This window comes from Festucalex cinctus, chromosome 20 (assembly GCF_051991245.1).
Source record: "Festucalex cinctus isolate MCC-2025b chromosome 20, RoL_Fcin_1.0, whole genome shotgun sequence".
Lineage (NCBI taxonomy): Eukaryota > Metazoa > Chordata > Actinopteri > Syngnathiformes > Syngnathidae > Festucalex > Festucalex cinctus.
This window is the reverse complement of record NC_135430.1, coordinates 16,891,988-16,913,134: the sequence shown is the minus strand read 5'-3', so window position 1 is coordinate 16,913,134 and position 21,147 is coordinate 16,891,988. Positions and strand designations below refer to the sequence as shown.

Here is a 21,147-nt window from a genome sequence, read left to right as displayed (position 1 = left end):
CAAATCTTTTACTTATAAGGTGCTGAGCTAAAATAACCAAATATTTTTTTATACTATTTATGTTTCTCACAGTTGAAGACCTGTTGAAAGAGCAGTGGGAAACAAAAAATATAGTTTTGTGTTTAATCCAAATAGTAACTTAATCCTCATTATTCAGAAAACCCAAATGTCACTTTTAAATTTCAAGCTATGGTTGCTATAGACACAGATTAAATATTTTCCATTATTATTAGTACAACATTAAATTTCCATGATCGCAGACATCAGCTCATGGAAACATTGGAAAAATACATTTGGTTTGTTTCCTGTCTATAGGAGTTATCACTTCTAACAATCATACTCAACGTTACATACCTGTACATTGTTTCTATGCCTGTGTGTGTTATTTTTTGCCCTGTGTAGGATTTTTCTTTTTGTAGTTCGACTATTTCTATCATATGACACATTCAATATGGCGGACGCGCTAACGTATCCGCGTATGGGCTGAGTTACCACTCTAAGCGAGGTCTAGGTGCAACTACTCCCATTACTCCTCTTCTTCCTCGTTGAGCGACTGTCAACCACAAACTGCTTATTACACCACAGCACTACCTTCTGGTCAAAAGTGTTAACTCTGAATGTTAACCCCTCCTCTAAAAAGATGAACTCAATAAGATTTTTTCCAAATCAAAGCGTATACACGTATCATACATTAAATTTTCTGCCTGTAAACACAAATTTCATGGTTTCATGATGTATTATTTAATTAAAGAAAAAGCAGGCTTTGCTTTGTGTAAGCACATATGTGAAAAATGACATTAATATTTGCTATAAAATACAATGCATCTAGCCATTGTGTGCTATGTGAAACTTGAGGTTGTTTGCTTGTTAGGAACTTGGGTTTGCCACTAGCTCGCAAATTATCAAATGTAACGAACAAATTACATTGGATGTTTTTTAAAAAAGAAAAAAAAAAGCTATCCAAATAAGCTCTATAGCTTAGTTTAGTAGAATATGCAATAAAGTGCAGGCCACGATCTTGCTGCTGAAACATTGTTTGGCATGAGTGTTTTAAAGTGGGTCTCGTGGGTGTTCATCCTTTCTCTTCCTTCCATCTTCCAGATGAAAAAGATCACTCGACTTTGTGTCGGTAGATGTCTTTCATGGCTCTGAGCTCCTCAATCAGAGTCTTGTTTTGATTTTCAAGCACCGCCACGCGATTTTCCAGGCATTTAACATACTCTTTCTTTTTTCGTCGACACTCCCGGGCGGCTTCCCTGAGAAGAGACACAAAGACAACTTATTCATGCCATGAATCAGGTTAAACCAGAGGAAGAGGAAATACAATACACACTTTAAACTCATTTAAAATGATCACAACAATGAATTTGTCCTTCAAACATTTGACGAACAAGCGTGCAGAGTTTCAATACTTTCTGCATAACTTCCTGTTCTCCGACAAGATGCTGAATAGCAAAAATTGCAAGTGATGTTTGATCCATGAATATTTCAACAGACGTTTGACGTTTGTGCCTTTCTGTGAGTCTTCCAGCCGGTCTGGATCTCTTTTGCTGCCTGCTGATGACTCTATGTTACAATTTAAACTCACTGGGAGAATTCTGTTTGAAGCTTCGCACTAGCAAGGTAATGATCAATTGTTTGACGTCATCTTGGGTTTATGATTGCAAAATGCACGGCATGTTGAATTGTCAGTGAACAAGGAAATGTGTTTTAAGCTCATACTCCAAATGTATTTTACCAACCTCGTTATTTTATAGTACCAAAATATGATCATTAAATGTTTAGCATTTTTTGTATTTCCGGATTTCAGATGAACTTCACTAAATGAATCTAGCCTGTTGTGACTTATTTTTAAAATGGAAGTCAACCAAAAAAATAAAAAATAAAATAAAATAAAGATGTGGTCTATCTAGTCTCACTAGACTAAACACATTATTCTGATTCTTCACAGGGGGCGGCCATTTTGACACTTGCTGTCAACTGAGAATGACATCAGGTGAGCCGTGATTGGTTGTTATACCTGAGCTGAGCTCATCTTTTTTTTTTTTTTTTTTTTTTCTGAAGCTGAGATGTGATTGGTTGTTACTCGAGCTGGATTAAAAAAAAAAAAAAAAAAGGTGGATTTTGCTGATTAATTCATACTCCACAAACACAATATTAATCAGAATACAGTACAGTATTTTACGTTAGAGGATTACAGCCGGTGAAGAGAAAAAAAGGGTTGGTGGGGTTCTTACTTTAATCTCAGAATTCTGACTTTATCACTTTAATCTAAAATTCTGATTTTAAAGTGATAATTATGACTTTCATCTCAGAAATATGACTTTATCACTTTTTTGCTAATTCTAGTTTAGCATGCTAATGCTAAGTTAGCATGCCAATGCTAGCTTAGCATGCTAATGCTAATATTAAGTTAGCTAGAAAGCTAATGTTAAGTTAGCATGCTAATGCTAATACTAAGTTAGCAAGCTAATGTTAAGTTAGCATGCTAACGCTAATGTTAAGTTAGCATGCTAAAGTTAATGCTATGTTAGCATGCTAATGCTAAATTAGCATCTCAGAATCTGACTTGAAAGTGAGATTTCTCACTTTAATCCCAGAATTCTCACTTTAATTTTAGAATTCTGATTTTATCACTTTAATCTGAGAATTAAAGTGAGAATTCTGACTTTGTGACAGAGCTATGAATTGGGGGGCGGGGGAGTCAGAAAGTCAGAATTCTAAAAAAATAAAGTCAGATTTCTCACTTTGAAGTCAGAATTCTGAGATTAAAGTCTGAATTCTGACTTGAGATTAAGTCTGAATTCTCACTTTAAAGTCAGAATTCTGAGAATAAAGTGATAATTCTGACTTAAAATCAGAATGCTGAGAATAAAGTCAGAATCCTGCCAACCTTTTTTTTTTCTCTCTCTCTTCACTGGCACTAATACTGACCTCCGTGAAATAAACCAATAATAAAGATGAATACCTATTCTTCATCAGGCGCTGTTCCCTTTTCTGTGACACATCCTCAAAAGGCTTCTGGGAGCTGTTGGTGCTGGTCTGAGCCACAGCCAATTGGAGAACAGAACTGCTGCCAATGAGCTCACCTGTGGAGCCTGCAGAAACAGAACCGGTTCGGAGTTCAACCACCAGGGTGCCTAGATCATTCTTGTTCGGCTTTTGCAGGGTTGCATCACAATCACATCCCTCCACTAACCCTAACTCACCCTTGAGATGGGAGCCTTATCTAAACGTACATTTCCTTCCATTCATTGTTTCCATGGCAGAACTCCCTCATCACACGCAACACGTGGCCGATTAATTCTGAGATACGCCGCTACGCAAAAAAGGAACTCAACAGACGTCAGTCTCCGTCTTACTCGCTGCATTACATACTGTGGAGACCTTTACCAGGAACAGCAGTGACGTCAGCAACTGCTGCTATTTGCTTTGCGTGGGCAGAGAGCGCTGAGCGTATCGCTGAAGGAGAGGGAGAGAATGTTAAACAGAGAAAAAAGATGACTTTTTTCTTCTGTTGGAAAATTATTGTAGCCTACTATATTAAAATTGTAACACATGAGCATGTTTTGTGTTCAAAGATTCAATTATTATTGCTACTATCAAGCATAAAAACACCCCGAAAGAAAAAATGCTGGTTATTATTGGATGACAAAACAAAAAGGTTGCTGTTTTACTGCATCAAAATGGATCAGGAAACATACCTGCTTCTGTTTCATCCCCAGTTACAGCCATACTTTTCCACTTCCAGGATTTTCAAGAGTGCGTCCCTTCCCGCGCCTTCACTCCGACTAAAATATTACCACAGTCAGCGGCAGGGTTGTGGAACTTACAATTAGAAGCATTGACATCATTATGACATCACTGGACTCCACTGTCGACAGTGCTGCTCACTGTGAATGAGTCAGGGTCTCTGCTTTTTTTTTTTTTTTTCTTCTTCTTCATGGTTTGTTCATGACTAGAATCTTTGGCACTCCACTAAACCCACAACACTCATTTACAGTATTGTTTTTGGGGGGTTTGTTTAAATGAAGGCAGCAATATGAAACTGTGTCGATCTCAGAGTTAACTTGGCCCTCCTGCATTGAGTTTGCATATTCTCCTTGTGCTGATGTGAGGAGTGAATTGTCGGTTGTTTGTACATATGTACAGGACTGTCTCAGAAAATTAGAATATTGTGGTCAAGTCCATTATTTTCTGGAATGCAATTAAATAAGCAAAAATGCCATACATTCTGGATTCATTACTAATCAACTGAAATATTGCAAGCCTTGTATTGTTTTAATATAGCTGATTATGGCATTTTCAGCAAATATCTTATATCAAAATATTAGAATATTTCCTCAGACCAAGTTAAAAAAAAAAGAAGCCATAATCAGCAATATTAAAACAATAAAAGGCTTGCAATATTTCAGTTGATTTGTAATGATTCCAGAATGTGTGGCATCTTTGCTTATTTAATTGCATTACATAAAATAATGGACTTTACCAAAATATTATAATTTTCTGAGACAGTCCTGTATATACTATATATGTTGACCATAAGTCACCTGGGTTACCTTAACTGTGACCCCAGCAAGCAATATACAAAAAAATGGATGAATGGATGCTTTGACCCTTGGTAAATAATATAATTTCGACCAAAAAAACAGGGATTGATAGTTTTTGTTTCGTTGTACGTCCCGGGCCCACGTTCATAATTAAGGTATATGTCTCCCTCTGCTGTCGTAACGTGGGAAAACACCAACAAGCATTTGCAATACGTTGGGCCCACTGAAGTGTACAAAAAACAAAAACAAAAAAAAACACAAATCTATGAGGAATTTAAAACCACACATCGTGGTACGTCTTACGTCAGACACACTCCAGCCAGGTCGACCTGTAATTTTCTGTGCATAAAATGACATAATCATATAGAATTGAAGTTAACTTGGTTGCCTCACATAAACAAGCTGCTCCAGATGGTTTGGGGCCACTGGAAGGAACACTCGTGTCTGAAAAAGTAAAAAGTAAAAAAAAAAAGCTCACTTTTGTTCCGGGTTCACAGGTTTTCTCGTTAGACTAAAAAAAAAACAACAACACCGTAAACAGCCTTAATTGAGATTACCTCAATTAGGCGAGAAATGCTATTACAATATTTGGCAACCCCAGCGCCGACTAGCGGTCGCAAGGCATATACGTCATCAAAATGTGACGCATAAGCATGCGTCAGCCCGGTGATTGGCTCGTAGCAGCGCCGCGAGAAAAGCACACATTGTATATTTAAATACAAATCATGATCATTTATAAAACATCGCTAGCGCGCTATTGCTAAAGGCGATGGGGGATCCCATTCACATGCTAACAGGAAATTAGCATCAACTTCGGGAGTGTTAACCCTTCGAATGACGGATATTCACACATGAAAGCTTTGAAAATGTTTACACCCAGGTAAGATAACACTACTCAATGCGCATTTTCCCCAATCTGTGAAAAACGAATATTATTAAATTATTAAAGAGTTCAAGTACTCTATGCATTCACGGCACCACACTGCCCCCAACTGACGTAGGAAGAGTCTGTATTTATTTATTTTCTGTTATTTTATTTCAAATTTGTCCAGTCTTGCTATTATTTGAATGTACAGTATTCGTATTTTAAGTTCACACTAAATCCATTTCTTACGAAAAAAATAAAAAATAAATAAGTTATGAACTGAACTAGGTCATTTTAAAATTTGTGACCTGCACTTCCCCCAACACTGCTGACAACAATATTCATAATTACAGTAAGTCAGCGGTGTCGAAACTCGGGTCCTGCAGGTTTTGAACCCACCTGTTCCAATAAGTAGGATCGTTATATCAAGCTTGTGCAGGGTTTGTTGACGAGCTTCAGGTGTGTTGGAAAAGATAAACATCTAAAACCTGCGAGTTTGTAAGTAGCTCAGTTGCGGAGCATCTTCACAAGACTAATGATGGTCAATCTCCATCACGCTCGATAATTTTATGGACACGAGTTCATTAACTCATTCACTGCCAGTCATTATAGAAAATTTTTACATTTCCAATACTCACGTGATATTACATTCAATAATTATATATAAACCGAAAACCAAAAAAAAAAAACCCACCTTTGTTAAAAAACAACTTCCGACGTATTTTCTTGTTTTTCTGTGGCAAACAAAAACATAGAATAGAACTATAAATTGCTCATGAAGTGGCGACTGTTCCGACTAAATTCTTATGAGCTTTCCGTAGTTTGTTTTGGGCGGTACCACAAAGAATTTTGCACTCACGTCTTAAACCAAAATTTATATGAATCCTTATTTGTGAGTGGATGCGACACAAGTGTACTACAAAAATAAAAAAAATAAAAAAAAATAATAATAATAAAAGAAAGAAACCATTCCCGGAGTCCAGTTTATGGAACCTCACGACACCCCCCTGTAACACAATGGTATAATCCAAGAAGCAGGGAAGAGCAGTGCTCAAGCCTGTGACAGCGTAGAAACTTGTTTTCTAGCAAAGACCACCGTTCAGTGGTAGGTACAATTCACACACGTATCCTCGGACATACTGGTGTCGTTTCAGCAGCATGATTACTGGGCTGTCAGTGCCAAACGAGGGACATCGCAAAGTAAATGATTATTTACCCGCGATCGCTGCGCCGCCTGTAGCTTCCTGCTAGGTAACAAGCTGCTATCTGGTGCCACTGCAAATGATCAGGGAGAAGTAGCATGCTAGTGGGATGCTAGTTAGCGCCTTCGCTAGCCATCCTATTTTGGGATTGACATTCCGGTAGCCGGCAACTTTCACTTGGCAGCGCCCTTATTTACAAGAAGTCTACCTGTTAAACACACGCGTCTTGTTGTGCAAACGTTGATAAACAGCAGCTGTCTAGGAGTAGCTGCTAGCAAGCTGGTGGGCTGACGTTTTTTTTTTGTACAATATTCATTTGTTACATTGTTTTAAGCCAAGATGGATAAGTCACGTTTCATCCTGCTGTGTTTTCGTTGCACGTGTCGCACTACGCAGAAATCAATCCACGTGAATGCAAAATAAGAGTGACGACCGGGTTCAACGCTGCTGTGCCTTGCTCAAGGGCACATCAAGTCGGCTCGGGAAGGTCACTTGCATCGTTCCAGTAGCCAGTGATGTTTTAATTCAAGGGATTCGTTCCGTTGCCCCATCCAGTCCGACAGTCAAGTGCTTAGGATGTAAAGCATTAAGGCTTCAAAGGCATCATTGTCAAATTCATTCCTGTCATGCTTTTTTTTTTTTTCAGAGGCTAAATATAGTGGGAGAGAGTTTGTTGCAGAACACTTGTACAGTATTTAGCAAACCTAATGTATTTGTTATACCCAACTTAAATCCTGAAAGGGAAATTCTGCTTTTCATGTGGTTATTTACATATTTTACATATAGTATGTAGTAGTCGAAGGATGCCTCTGAACAGTTGGTGGAGGGATGAGCACTTTACTCAAGGGTACATCAGTGATGCTGAGGATGCAAACCCATTTCCTATAATGGTGGAAAGAGTTTTGTTGGTCCATTGATAGAAGCAAGAAGTTGCCTTTGGTGGGTGGGTGGGAAAAAAAGAAATCCAGTATTAAAATGATTGATCATGTAATAATAATATTGCGCATGTATAATCCAAATCAACAGCAAAACAATGTTTGTGTTTTTTGGCTGACATGGGTGTAATGATGTTGTCTGTTTTTACCAGGCTAATAAAAGGCCTGCACAATGTCCTTGAGGCCACGGGTGGTGGATTTCGACGAAACATGGAACAAGTTACTTACGACGATCAAGGCTGTTGTGATGCTCGACTACGTGGAGAGAGCGACGTGGAATGACCGTTTCTCGTATCCTGACTGAAATGTGTTTTTTAGTGTTTACATTTTTTGGTGAAGTACATCATTGCCAGTGTCCTATCTCTACCAAGCGACATATTAAAAGCACATATTTCCTGAATTTTGCCCCCAGTGATATATATGCTTTGTGTGTTGCATACCCGGAGCCTTTAGGTGAGAGATTATACAAAGAAACAAAGGTCTTTCTAGAGAATCATGTTCGGAATTTGTACAAGGTAAGCACAACACCAATTCTGATGTGTTACTACTACATGTGGCGTCCTAATTTTTGCCCTGCCTGCGCTCGCATCGTAGAAAGTCTTGGAATCGGAAGAGAAGGTTTTAGTGATGTACCACAGATACTGGGATGAATACAGCAAAGGGGCTGACTACATGGACTGCTTGTACAGGTAACACTGTTACGTTGACCATAAAGCAGTGGTTCTTACCTTGGGTTTGATGAAGGTATGGTGTACCACAGGGGTCAATTCTGGGGCCTTTTCTGTTTTCATTGGATCTTCTTATCTTCCTATCTTCCCTTTAAGAACCACTGCCATATAGTAAATAGAATATTAACTCGTTGACTCCCAGCCATTTGCATCGAAGAAACCCCCTTTTGACAGATTTTGCAAGGCCCACAGAACATTGTGTTCTATTGCTTAAAAACATGGAACATACAAAAAGAAAGATTAGAGTCTGTCCTTTCGTCAGGAAAAAAAAGTACATTGTATGTGTTTCCATTTTTGCACCCATTAGCATTAGAATATAGCAAAGTTTCATCAGTATTCACATTCCTGGTGAAAACACTGACAAACAGAGCTTGTCGCAACATGGCCCTGGCTGATCTCTTATACTCTGCTGCCACCTGCTGGCTGTGTTTTTAATAACTACTATTGCTTTAAGCCACCTCTTCATGTCAGAAGCTGCATCAAAGCCTTCTCTATGTTCTTGCATTTAAAAAAAAAGTGCTAAACCGTTTTTGGGAGTGAATGACAAAGTATTGAAAAGGTTTTTACACGTTTTTGGGCTTGAATGAGTTAAACATAGTCAAATCAGCTTTGTTACACAACCTAGATTTGATTTAGAGATTGCTTGTGTCAGCCCCATCTAAAACCCTTTTTCCTCTCCAGGTATCTCAACACACAGTTCATTAAGAAGAACAAACTGACAGAGGCGGATGTACAGTACGGCTACGGGGGAGTGGACATGAATGAGCCTTTAATGGAGATCGGAGAGGTATTGACTAATACATTTTGCAATCGTTTGGGTAATCTGGGTCACGTGAGTTTTATTTGTTGCTCCAGTGATGAACTGTTATTTTCATCTGACACAATAGTTGGCCCTTGATATGTGGAGGAAGCTAATGATTGAGCCTCTTCAAGCCATTCTGATCCGGATGTTGCTGAATGAAATCAAAAAGTAACAATTCTCAGTTACCGGAAATGTCGATCAAGTGTCGTTCAGAAGCTCAGACTAAAATTCCTCCTCTGTCCCAACAGTGACCGCTGTGGTGAGAATCCCAACCAGAAAGTCATCCACGGGGTAATAAACTCTTTTGTTCATGTTGAGCAGTACAAGAAGAAGTTTCCACTCAAGGTGAGAATGTGAGATGTTTCACTTTTGTGACTTTTGTAGAATGAGTGATGAATGTATGCCTCACAGCTCTGAGGTTCTGGGTTCAAATCTCATGCCCCAAGTCAACTGGGATCAGCTCTAACTCAGCTGTGACCCAAATGAGAACACACTGTAAAGAAAGTGGATGGCTGTAACTACTCTCAAAATGGACGGCAGTCACTCATTCAAACCAGTTTTTGTGTGCTTAAATCCTGTGCTGTTGTGTTGCAGTTTTATCAGGAGATCTTTGAAGGTGAATTTGTGACAAAAACGGGAGAGTACTACAAACAGGAAGCTTCAAATTTACTCCAAGAATCCAATTGCTCACAGTATATGGAGAAGGTAGGCACTTTGTTTACACTATAAACACATGATTGTGTGGGAAAAAAATACTAGAAGATAATTTTTAGAGAGCACATCAGCGCGTATTGCAAAAGAAACGGACTTGAATCCATTCGTCCAGGTTTTGGGGCGGTTGAAAGACGAAGAGATGCGAAGTCGGAAGTACCTGCATCCGAGCTCCTATGCCAAAGTCATCAATGAATGCCAGCAGAGGATGGTGGCGGACCATCTGCAGTTCCTCCATGCGGAGTGCCAGAACATCATTCGCCAGGAGAAGCGAGATGGTTAGCTTTTGTCACACCGCTCGGATTTTATGACTTTGAGAAGAAAATCACTCGTTGTTTGTGTTTCTCTAGACATGGCCAACATGTACACACTGTTGCGAGCCGTGTCGAATGGTTTGCCGCATATGATCCAGGAGTTGCAGGTCCACATCAATAATGAAGGCATCCGAGGCACCAGTAACCTCTCTTTGGAAAACGTTAGTGACGTAACACTTATTATTGTTTTCCCAGCTTCTTGCCTTCTGTCACACGGATGTGGTGTTGAGGTTGAGCCACTGGAGAAAAAAATAGCATGTGAAGCATGAATTTTTCATACATGTTGAGCTTTGAATTGTTTGAATCAGTCAAGAAATGCAGAAGTAGTAAAAATAAAGAAAATACAATATGAAAATAAAGGTAGATTAACATGCATTCACACAATTATACATTGACTTGAAAGCCATCAAAACACATCTGTAAATTTGGAGACATTTCCTAAAATTTTAGCATCATAGTCTCTATGTTGCAAAAAAAATAAAATAATATATATATATATATATATATATATATATATATATATAAAACTTTGATACTAATATTTTTTCTTTAGTGACGCTCCGTCAAATTAGATTTAATGTTTCAAAGGCTTTGATCAATCACGTCAGCCTTGAAAACATTCTATTTCATCAAATTGCGTCGTTTCGTTGTAATTCGCAGCTCTAGTTAGGGCCCGAGCAGCTACCGCTGTGAGGTTAAATAAACCTGAATTGAGTAATTCCATACACCGGCAGCCCATTGAAAGGAGATAGAATGCTGCCATCTTCTGGCCATTGTTAGTGGGTATTTTTGAGTTCACAAGTCATTGACCCGGCTGCGCTGCACTTGGACTTTGCACTGACCACTGATATATTAAAAATAAATAAATAAAAGTAGTTGACGTCACTTAACGTTTATGGCGGCATACATCGTGATTTTACTCGACATTATTAAACGTTTTTGGCGGTCAAAGAGTTAACAAAACTTCCTTCTTTTTGCCCTCTTCTAGATGCCGATGCTATTTGTCGAGTCAGTCCTAGAAGTTCATAGTAAATTTGTTCAGCTCATTAACACAGTTCTGAATGGAGACCAGCACTTCATGAGTGCGCTCGATAAGGTAACAAATACTCGTGTGATGGATAAATGAAGATTCATGACTTGTGATATTTTTTTGACTCCTCTCGATGGCACTCGGTTTAAAGATGCACTTGAAGTTTAATTTCCATTGCACTGGTCTTTATATGAGCACCATCAATCACACTGCAATAAAGGAGTAAAAAATAAATAAAAAATGAAGCTTCATTTTCCCATCACTAGCAAACACTACCTTGATTGTGATCATTTGTGTCAATGTAAAAGTTTTTTTTTATTTTTTTTTGTATATATATTTTTTTTTTATAGGCTTTGACGTCTGTAGTGAACTTCAGAGAGCCCAAATCCGTCTGTAAAGCCCCAGAACTGGTTAGAGCACCCCCCACACACAAATACTCTTAATTATATCAAGTTTCGTAGTTCATATCTTGACCGGGTCACTGTCCTCTCCCTCTCTTGCAGCTGGCCAAATACTGCGACAATCTTCTGAAGAAGTCTGCAAAGGGAATGACCGAGAACGAGGTGGAGGACAAGCTGACCAGCTTCATCACCGTTTTTAAGTACATAGATGACAAAGACATTTTTCAAAAGGTAAAAACGGCCTTGGGTGGCATTTTACTCACTTTTTGACTTGAAACTATGAAGCTCCATGTTGTCATAAAATGTCTGTTTTTAATATCTTCAGAAGTTGAAGTCTTGTTTTGTCTTCTGTTTTCACAGTTTTACGCCAGAATGCTAGCAAAACGATTAATACACGGTTTATCTTTGTCAATGGACTCGGAAGAAGCCATGATCAACAAGCTAAAGGTACATTTGATTCAATTCCCTGTTGTATTGTTAACTCACGGATGAAAGCGCACACCCAAAACGAAAGTCTCGTGTCGTCCCGCAGCAAGCGTGCGGCTATGAGTTTACAAGCAAACTTCACCGAATGTACACCGACATGAGCGTGAGCGCAGACCTCAACAACAAATTTAATAATTTCATCAAGACGGAGGAGGCGGTCGTGGACTTGGGTATCAGCTTCCAGATATACGTATTGCAGGTGAGAATTCAGTTCTGTATGTTAGCTAAGCGCCGAGAAACGTTTTGTAGTTCAGCGTTTTATGAGACTGATGCTATAATGACAGAAAACAACGGCAAGTCTTTGTCTCGTGAAGTTTATTTACATGTGTTTGCAGGCTGGAGCTTGGCCACTCACGCACGCGCCATCTTCCACATTTGCCATCCCACAAGAACTGGAGAAGAGTGTCCAGATGGTATATGATTTTATTGGAGCGTTAAAAGGAACTTTGCTGTTTCAATAATCTTGCTTTCCCTTTTTTGCCTCCAGTTTGAATTGTTCTATAATCAGCACTTCAGTGGGAGGAAACTAACTTGGCTACACTACCTCTGCACAGGTAAGGGTAAAAAAACAGGGGTCAATGAATTTAGAGCGTCCGTCATTTGGCAACAGTCAGGACACCCTTCGGTCATCGTCAATCCGTCAATATTTCAATTGTCAAGCTCAGTCTCTGAGCTTGAACCGGTGCCTAAACCTCGTCATCAATCGTCTTCAGGCGAAGTGAAGATGAACTACCTGTCCAAGCCCTACGTCGCCATGGTGACCACCTATCAGATGGCTGTGCTCCTCGCGTTCAATAACAGCCAGACGGTGACGCACAAGGAGCTGCAGGACAGCACCCAGATGAACGAGAAGGAGCTCCAGAAGACCATCAAGTCTCTGTTGGATGTGAAGATGCTCAACCACAACTCGGAAAAGGTTGGCCTGTCTGTGCTGTACGGAATTAGGTGCGCTCAGTCGCTGACTTTTGACTGTTGTGATGGTAGATCGATGTGATTTCTTGATTATAATTAAAATCCCTTCATACTGACTTTGTCGAGTAAAAAAAAAAAAAAAAAAGCGGTAGGATGAATGTGTGCAATATAAATTCACATGTATAACAGGATGTGTGGTGTTCCACAGAGTTCAATTCCGAGGCCTCGGCTGTTTTCATTGTATCTGCTGCCTCTGGGTTCCATCTAAAAAAAATAAATAAAAAAAAAATCTGTGGTGGTGGTTTTAACTCCATTGCCACACGTTATCAAGAAAAAAAAACGCAATGCCAGCCGTTGTCGAGCATTTTTACTCATCTTTCAAGGCAAAAAGAATGTTTGCCTTTACTACATAAACAAATGTGGGTACTAAATGAAGGATCGCATTCCATTCATCGGAATTTTATTAATCGTTATTAAACGTCTTTGGCAGTCAAACAGTTTTAAAGTACTTCATAAATATAGAATTGAGTTGGTGCATTCCGGAAGTGTATTACATTCACTTGAGGGGGTGGGGGGGGGAGTGTTTTTCTGACTATTTTTGGGAGATTTTTGTTTTTCTTTTTTCATTTTTTGTTCTTGTTTTACTTTTTTTTTTTTTCTGTCAAAAAAATCTGAAAAACAGGGAAATAATTATATAGAAAAACAGGAGGAAAAAAATACTCAGAAAAACAGTAAAAAATAAAAAATCAGACAGATTTTGAATCATGCAAAAACACAGAAAACAAATATGTCCCCAAAAAGACCACCAGCTTCTGTTTTTTACTCAAATTTAAAAAATAAAAAAAAAAAATTACTGATTTCATTCAAATTACTCATTTTTGCCTCTGAAGCATTCAGAGGTAAAAAAAACAAAAAAACAAAACCTCCAAATAAAATGTTTTTTTTCCCTGTTTTCCTAAGTAATGTTTCTTCCTAATTTTCTGAATACTTCTTTCCCTGTTTTCCAGATTTTTTTTTCTTTTTTTTATGACAGGAAAAATATATATATTTTGAAAGAGAGAAAATAAAAACAATTACACAAAAAACAAAGGTCCCCCCAAAAATAGTCATAAAAACAGTTTTTTTGTTTCAAGTTAATGCAATATGCTTCCGGAGTGGGGAGAGTCAGATTCGATGAAAAGCCTGCTCTCTTTGTTCATCAGTAAATTAAAACTCACATTTTATTTTTCAACACAGAGTTCGGCCCATAGGAAACTAGCGCCGTTCAATACCACCAACAAGTTTAAGAACCACTGATACAGAGCAAACAGTCGCAGTTCCCCAAAGGCTTTGCCACTATTACCTCATTACAGAAATCACAGCGAGTATTTGTTGTTCTTTCTGCCGACAGGAGGAGATCGACGTCGAATCCACGTTTTCTCTGAATATGTCCTTCGTCAGTAAAAGGACAAAGTTCAAGATCACGACGTCAATGCAGAAGGACACACCACAGGTTAGTCTCGATCTGCTAACATTGTTCAGGATGCGTCTTATTATTTTTAATCTTCCGTATCTTTTTGTGCAGGAGATGGAGCAGACGAGGAGTGCCGTAGACGAGGATCGCAAAATGTATTTACAAGCTGCTATAGTGCGAATCATGAAAGCCCGCAAGGTGCTCCGACACAACGCCCTCATACAAGAGGTGGGTTGGATTACGTCGACATTGGAAAAACATTGTCGCAGTTCCGTAACGCGGGAATTCTTGTCCTCGCGTGCCAGGTCATCAACCAGTCCAAAGCCAGGTTCAACCCCAGTATCAGTATGATCAAGAAGTGCATAGAAGTCCTCATCGACAAGCAGTACATCGAGCGAAGCCAAACCTCGGCGGATGAGTACAGTTATATCGCTTAGCGATGGAACGGCGGATACAGTTTTAAAACAAACAATAACATAGCAGACTCAGACATTATTATTTTTTTGGAGGGACTGTCGCCGTCTGCCGGGAAAACCATCGAAAAGGAAAGCCGGACAACAACTTCTCAATCCACCCACCGTCTGATTTTCAAGCTGTTTACATCACCAGTGCCACGCGCATCATGTGCGCGTAAACCGAATCAAAGAGAAGGCCCATATGTGAACTGTATATTAATAATGAATGAATCATTGGTGTCGAAAGGGCCACCGAGGTGACTGAAAAAGTTTGAGTAAGTTAGGGCATCAGTGGTGAATTGCAACACATTTTAAAAACAGGCTTTCTTTTCTCGTTTGCATTGTTTGTGTGGTGGTCTTTTTTTTTTTTTTTTTTTTTATCTACTAGGAAAAATATTGTAATAAAACTGGCATACTGACTATCTACTTACTTTCAGATGTAAAAAGAAATGACGAACCTTAACTTACTGCTTGTGAAATAAATACATTGAATTCGCAATGCTTTTATTTAAACTTCTGTCTGAGTGGGTTGAGTTATTTCAGTGTTGTTTAGTTTCATTTTGATGAACTCCAGCTGCAAATCTCCAACCTGTTAAATTTAAAGACATGAATTATTTATTTATTTATTTTTTTTACAGGGTGACACACACAAAAACGGGAGCTTTTTACAATCCAATCAAAAATATTTTTCTTCCATCTTGGTTTTATTGGATGTTAGAAAGTTATCATTTTTGTAAGTCACCCTGTATATGTAAGACACGAATTTGTGTAATACCTTGTTGCCCCAGCAGGTGGCAGGCTTCCCCCCCACCCCTTTTTTTTTTTTTTTTTTTTTTTTTTAATTCTTATTTGTTTATATGCTATGCTGTCAAGTCATCTTTATTTTTGTAGCCATCTCCACACTACAGGTTGATGGTAAAAAAAAAAAAAAAAGATAATAATCCGTCATATATATTTTAGCTTTGACTAATGTCACAAACTCAAATTTATGATTACCACAATGGGTGCCATATCTTAACCTGCAATGAGTATCTTATATCTAAGTGAAGATAATCCTAATATCAATGCAATGAGACACAAATATAGTTGGACTGACTTGTCAAAATGAGAAATTGCTAGTGTAGTTAATTAGCCTGTGCACGTTGAATAAAACACCACTTCGGTCACATTTTTTTCCCGGACTGACAGATTGACGGACTGATGGCGGGCAAACGGATTGACAGACTGACGGACGCACTGATGGGTAGACGTATTCACGGACGCATTGACGGACCGACGTATTGACGGACGTGCCGACGGACGGACGGATTGACAGAAGGACTGACGGATTGACGGACGATCAGTCCGTCACTTTGAACACTTTTGTATTTAATTTGTTAATATGTAATTCAAAGTAAATGTACAAAATGTTCGACTTGGTCTCCTTAACTCAGATTTTAACAGTGGGTAGTATGGTTTCCTGAAATTGTTACAGATGGATTCATGAATTTATGGATAGAACGTGTAAAATCAGCAAAAAAAAAAAAAAATTTGCTTTTTTCTATTGATAGGGTTCTTACTTACCTGAGTCATAAAAATATATATATTAATTACAACTTGAGCAACATGACTAAAGCACAATAGTTACTTTTAACACTCTGTATTAGACAAAGTGAAAAAATATCAAAAACACAAATCCAGACCCATTTTTATTTTTTTTATTTTTTTTATTTTATGTATGTATAGTGTTCCCTCGTTTTCCGCTGGGGTTAGGTTCCAAAAAATACCCGCAATAAATGAAATCCGCGAAGGAGTTAGCTTTATGTTTTACAACTCTTATAAATGTTTTTAGGCTCTAAAATCCCCGACCGCACAATTTAGACACTTTTCTCATTGAGGCATTTACATGTTCTCACATTTCTCTCTTGTTCAAACATTGACAATGTTCAAACCTTCATAAATTTTATAAAATGGGTATATTACTGTCAAAAAATATGCAAAATTGCACTTAAAAAAAAATCCGCGATACAGCGAGACCGCGAAAAGTGAACCGCGCTATAGCGAGGGAAGACTGTAGTTACTTTTAACACTCTGTATTAGACAAAGTGAAAAAATATCAAAAACACAAATCCAGACCCATTTTTATTTTATTTTTTTATGTATTATTATTATTATTATTATTATTATTATTATTACTACCCTTTTTTTTTAATTATTTTATTTATTTGTGCCACCGCGGTATCAAAGCATCCAGAGGACACAAGGTAACGACAAGAACAAGTAGCAACAACATTGTCCAACAACACGTAGGTATATACAACTAGCACAGACACATACATAGACACCTAGCATAAGCAATTAGAATTATACACGTACATATTTAGCTAGAATATGCATTAGCATATGCAACTAGCATAAACACCGAGCATATGCACTTAGACATGTACATATACACATAGCATGGACACAAGGACAGTTCAACGTTCGATAAACACAGACATATGTCAAGTCACGCGCCCATATAGACATAAGACATAGACGCAAAGACATATTTTTGGCACTCGTGGAACCCCATAATAGTTAAAGGGTTAATTAAGTACGGAGCGTGGCGTACTTTTGCCGCCCCTGCTGATTGCGCACCGGAGACATTCCTGGTGCCTGCTCCGACATGTGGGCGACCCTCGCGGCGTCATGTCAGCTGTGCGCTCCCCGCTGAGAAGAAGAAGAAGAAGCCGCACGGGCTGGGAAGTTTCACTCAAGTGAGTCAACACGAGAGAGAGCGGAGGACGCCACCCAGTCTTGGGACTTCACCCGAGCTGTTCTTCCAACAAGCTACGGCTGCTTTTTTTTTTTTTTTTTTTTTTTTTTTTTTTTTTTTTTCACGCTTCCAGGGATGTTTTGCGTCGTCCGTTTCCTCTTTGGAATTAACGCGAGGAAATGAAGGTGACCGTGTGTTTCGGACGGACCCGGGTGGTTGTCCCGTGCGGGGATGGGAATATGAAAGTGACCAGTCTCGTCGAGCAAGCGGCCATGAGGTACAAAAGAGCCATCGCGAAGGTAAGCGGGTCGCGACTGGAGCCGCAACATGGCGTTTTTTTTTTTTCGTGTAAATAAAGAGTCAGGAGGCGGTGGTAGGAGGTTTATAGTTAATACAAGCAGCCAACGTGGACCCCAGATGCTCCATTTGGACTCAATAATACGATGTTACTGACAATGGTGGAACCATGAGTGTAATATAGATTAATGTACAAAAAAAAACAAAACAAAAACGCGCGCAACATTCTGCGTGCTGGTGCGCAGGTGTGTCATGACGAGTGATTACAAACTTAATTAGACTGTTTCCAAACGTCTTGAGTATGTTTACAAACTGATTACAAACACGCTTGAAAGCAAAAAAAACCCATATATGTCGAAATCAACTTTACACTTACCTACACAAGCTCATTGAATATAACAGAAGCTTTATCTGAATTAATTAAATGCATTAGATAATAAACATGTCGTAATGTAATTTTTGGTCGTAGTTTGCAGTTTTTTAATATTTTGGTTACCCTGTTTAGCACATGTATAGGGCACATTAATCAAGAGGTGGTAAAAGTACTCTCATTCTGTACTTAAAAGGGACCGTCAATTAAAAAAATAAAAATAAAAATCTTTACAGTAATATGTTCTATGCAGCCGACTAGTCAAAATACTGTATTCTGATTAATATTGTTTTTTGTGGAACATGAATTGATCATCAAAATCCACCTGTTTGTATCCATCTCAGGGGGCGGCCATTTTGCCACTCACCGTCGACTGAAAATGACGTCACAGTTGCTCAGGATTTATGCTGCATTCGAGGCTGGTCGGAAGTCGGAAATATCCGAGTTGTTTTTCTCCCAGCTCCGACCTGAAAGCCTTCGAGGTGAAAGTAAACAACCAAAATGGCGGATAGTGGTAAATTGTTTGGTATTTTGGTTCTTAAAACTCAATTTTACCCCCAGCAAACTTACCTTCTCGCCATTTTGTTTCATTTATTGTTTTTTCTTGTTTCATAAGCATTTCATACAGTTCAGTAGTTCACCATATAATTTCATGCAAGGAGATAGCGGCATACTCTCACGTATGTTGCATTACGTGAAGTTATGTCGGATATTTATAAATGAAGAAAGCTATCTAGTTTTATACTCAAATAAATTGTGTTTTACCATTCACGGTCTGTGTTTAAAAAGGGTTCACCATTGTTGAGTGACGTCACTTGAAGTCGGGGGTGCTTTTTTTTTTTTTTTTTTCCGACTTCGCAAATGGAATTTCCAAGTTCAAGGAGGCGTTCCCGTACACACTTCCTGGTTTGAACTCGGAAAAAGTCCCACTTCCGACCATCCTCGAATGCAGCATTAGGCAACATAACGACCAATCATGGCTCAGCTTGTGAACGTCACATGACCAAACAGGTGAGCCGTGATTAGCTGTTACCCCGAGCAACTGCGATGTCATTTCCAGTTCACAGCAAGTGGCAAAATGGCCGCCCTCAGAAGAAGTGGATTTTGCTGCTTTCTTCATATTCAAAATGATGTTTTTAGGCCAGTGGGGGCGCAGAGAACATAATATTGCAAAGACGATTTTGGGGTTACTATTATTAAGCTATGCTAACGTTGCTAAAATAGCCAATGTTAACAACTGAAAAAAAAATACACCTTCGTTTTATGTGATTTTTCAGTAACAAAGATGTATTTAGTTTAAAATTAGAAAAAAAATTAGATTATTCTTTTTCAATGGCAGTACATTGTGGTTGTTAGGCTTTTGCAATTGGTACACAGTTACACAGGTGTACCTAATGTTGTGGCCACGGAGTGGAAAAACAAATCCCAGCCACTAACGTATACTCTCATTGCCCTCTTTTAAACTCTAAACACGTTTTGGAGCATATTCAAGCGTCATGATGGAATGTAAGCCTCTGTGCCAAACGTGAATGGGTCCTGACAAGGGCCCATCGCTTTTCCCTCGACAGGGTTTCTTGTCGCCTTGTTTTCAATACCGCTTAGTTAATGAATTAACGGTTGGTAGTTTCTCCTTACTTGACACAGTAAACTTTGAATCAGCGGTCCGTGGATTCACGTAACTTTTAGGAAACTAAGTTTATTCATACTCCTGTTTGTTATTCTCTGATTTTGAAAGAAAAAGATTGTGAGGAATAAGCGGTTAAGAAAATGGATGGATGGATGGATGAATAACTTCGCACCCAGCAGTACATTTAGCCGCCGAGACTAAACACTAGGGATAGACCGATTATCGGCCGGGCCGATTATCGGTGCCGATATTTGGCAGTTTGACAAATATCGGTATCGGCCTTTTGACCAATCTGAAAGCCAATAAAGCGGGTATTTTGAACACATTCTGACAATTTGTTCACCTTCTGCAAAAATCTTTTGAAACTTTTTATGAATCCTGATGAAAACCCCAAATTTGCTACGTTTGCGTTCATTTTTTTGCACAGTGAAATACAGGAACTTTTCATTTATGGATCTATTTCAATTTCCACTTTATAAATAAGGATGCTGACACTGGGAATTCCCTACATGTTTTATTTTTAAGAATTAAAAAAAAAGTTAAAAAAAAAAAAGAAATGTTGAAACTCCCTGCAATTTTTTTTAAAATATAATTTTTAAACAAAGCTGCCAATATCGTTTAAAATTGAAAAGAAAAAGTACTTTTTAATTTTTACACTAATATTTTCTCTTCTACAGCAAATAAATATCGGCTTGAAATATCGGTTATCGTTCTCCTTGACTACTAATAATCGGTATCAGTATCGGCCTTGAAAAAGCCATATCGGTCTATCACTACTAAACACTGCTGAAATGCTCTCTAGATCAACATTCATTCTTAAAGAGAACTTCCTTTGACACGCAGCAGTGATCACACAACCCCTTAATAGTTTTCCGCGGCTCAGCAGAATGGAAGCGACCGGCCCATTGATCCATGCTGCGCTACTGTAAATGGAGAACATGGCCGGCCCATCTGCAACAGGTCCGTTAAGCCCGTTGGGCCCCGGGGAGACATAATCGCTCGTGGAAGATTTTAAAATGTTCTCAGAGCTGACACGGTCAGATAGATTTCTTTATTTTTCATACAAGCTATGCAGTTGTTCCTTTTCTTCTGTCGGTGGCAAATGGGAAGCATGCATCAATGGGCCACTCAAACGCCATTAACTTCAGAGCAAATCTGCTCTTCACTATGCACAGTCATGTAAGGGTGAACGCGAAATTGCTTTGCTCGTCTCTTCAAGGATGATGTTTTGCAGCACTCGGGCCCCATCAAGTACTTATTGAGGACTTAAGC

General features: G+C 38.7%; 3 protein-coding genes across 9 annotated transcripts in view; 2 read left to right on the top strand and 1 right to left on the bottom strand.

Moving 5' to 3' along the window:
• Window positions 1-76: 76 nt before the first annotated feature.
• On the bottom strand, window positions 77-6,754 carry LOC144009229 (cAMP-responsive element modulator-like). Of its 6 annotated transcripts, none has more exons than XM_077508837.1 (5): window positions 6,632-6,754; window positions 4,944-4,994; window positions 3,705-3,791; window positions 2,969-3,098; window positions 77-1,256 (listed from the first exon to the last, which is right to left on the bottom strand). In XM_077508837.1, the coding sequence occupies exons 3-5, from the start codon at window positions 3,733-3,735 to the stop codon at window positions 1,112-1,114; spliced, it is 306 nt and encodes a 101-aa protein (XP_077364963.1). In that variant the 5' UTR covers window positions 3,736-3,791; window positions 4,944-4,994; window positions 6,632-6,754; the 3' UTR covers window positions 77-1,111. The 6 variants fall into 6 exon arrangements, with proteins under 6 accessions (XP_077364963.1, XP_077364964.1, XP_077364965.1 ...); XM_077508838.1 differs by lacking the exon at window positions 6,632-6,754 and adding an exon at window positions 6,110-6,162; XM_077508839.1 differs by lacking the exon at window positions 6,632-6,754 and adding an exon at window positions 5,815-5,842.
• cul2 (cullin 2) lies at window positions 6,408-15,343 on the top strand. Its single transcript, XM_077508827.1, has 21 exons — window positions 6,408-6,520; window positions 7,705-7,843; window positions 7,965-8,067; window positions 8,147-8,241; window positions 8,962-9,067; window positions 9,168-9,250; window positions 9,331-9,427; window positions 9,677-9,787; window positions 9,909-10,071; window positions 10,144-10,268; window positions 11,096-11,203; window positions 11,488-11,547; window positions 11,641-11,769; window positions 11,899-11,985; window positions 12,071-12,223; window positions 12,360-12,437; window positions 12,512-12,578; window positions 12,738-12,940; window positions 14,327-14,428; window positions 14,501-14,617; window positions 14,695-15,343. Exons 2-21 carry the CDS (start codon window positions 7,725-7,727, stop codon window positions 14,824-14,826), a joined length of 2,238 nt encoding a protein of 745 aa, XP_077364953.1. The 5' UTR covers window positions 6,408-6,520; window positions 7,705-7,724; the 3' UTR covers window positions 14,827-15,343.
• Window positions 15,344-17,701: 2,358 nt separating this feature from the next.
• Window positions 17,702-21,147, top strand: part of LOC144009223 (partitioning defective 3 homolog) — a 270,024-nt gene continuing 266,578 nt past the window's right edge. For both annotated transcript variants that reach the window (XM_077508825.1, XM_077508824.1), the window contains exon 1: window positions 17,702-17,880. In XM_077508825.1, coding sequence (XP_077364951.1) covers window positions 17,761-17,880 — 120 coding nt within the window. In that variant the 5' untranslated portion in view covers window positions 17,702-17,760. The remainder of the gene's footprint in view (window positions 17,881-21,147) is intronic.

Excerpts from the sequence above, each read along its gene's own strand:
- LOC144009229 (XM_077508834.1), bottom strand. The coding sequence starts at position 5,896 with ATGTTTATCTTTTCCAACACACCTGAAGCTCGTCAACAAACCCTGCAC. Across the intron at positions 4,995-5,814 it reads GATCCTACTTATTGGAACAG|ACACGAGTGTTCCTTCCAGT; the intron begins GTGGGTTCAAAA and ends TTACTTTTTCAG. Across the intron at positions 3,099-4,943 it reads ATCTGGAGCAGCTTGTTTAT|GCTCCACAGGTGAGCTCATT; the intron begins GTGAGGCAACCA and ends CTGTTTCTGCAG.
- cul2 (XM_077508827.1), top strand. The coding sequence starts at position 7,725 with ATGTCCTTGAGGCCACGGGTGGTGGATTTCGACGAAACATGGAACAAG. Across the intron at positions 10,072-10,143 it reads TCGCCAGGAGAAGCGAGATG|ACATGGCCAACATGTACACA; the intron begins GTTAGCTTTTGT and ends GTGTTTCTCTAG. Across the intron at positions 12,579-12,737 it reads GCTACACTACCTCTGCACAG|GCGAAGTGAAGATGAACTAC; the intron begins GTAAGGGTAAAA and ends AATCGTCTTCAG.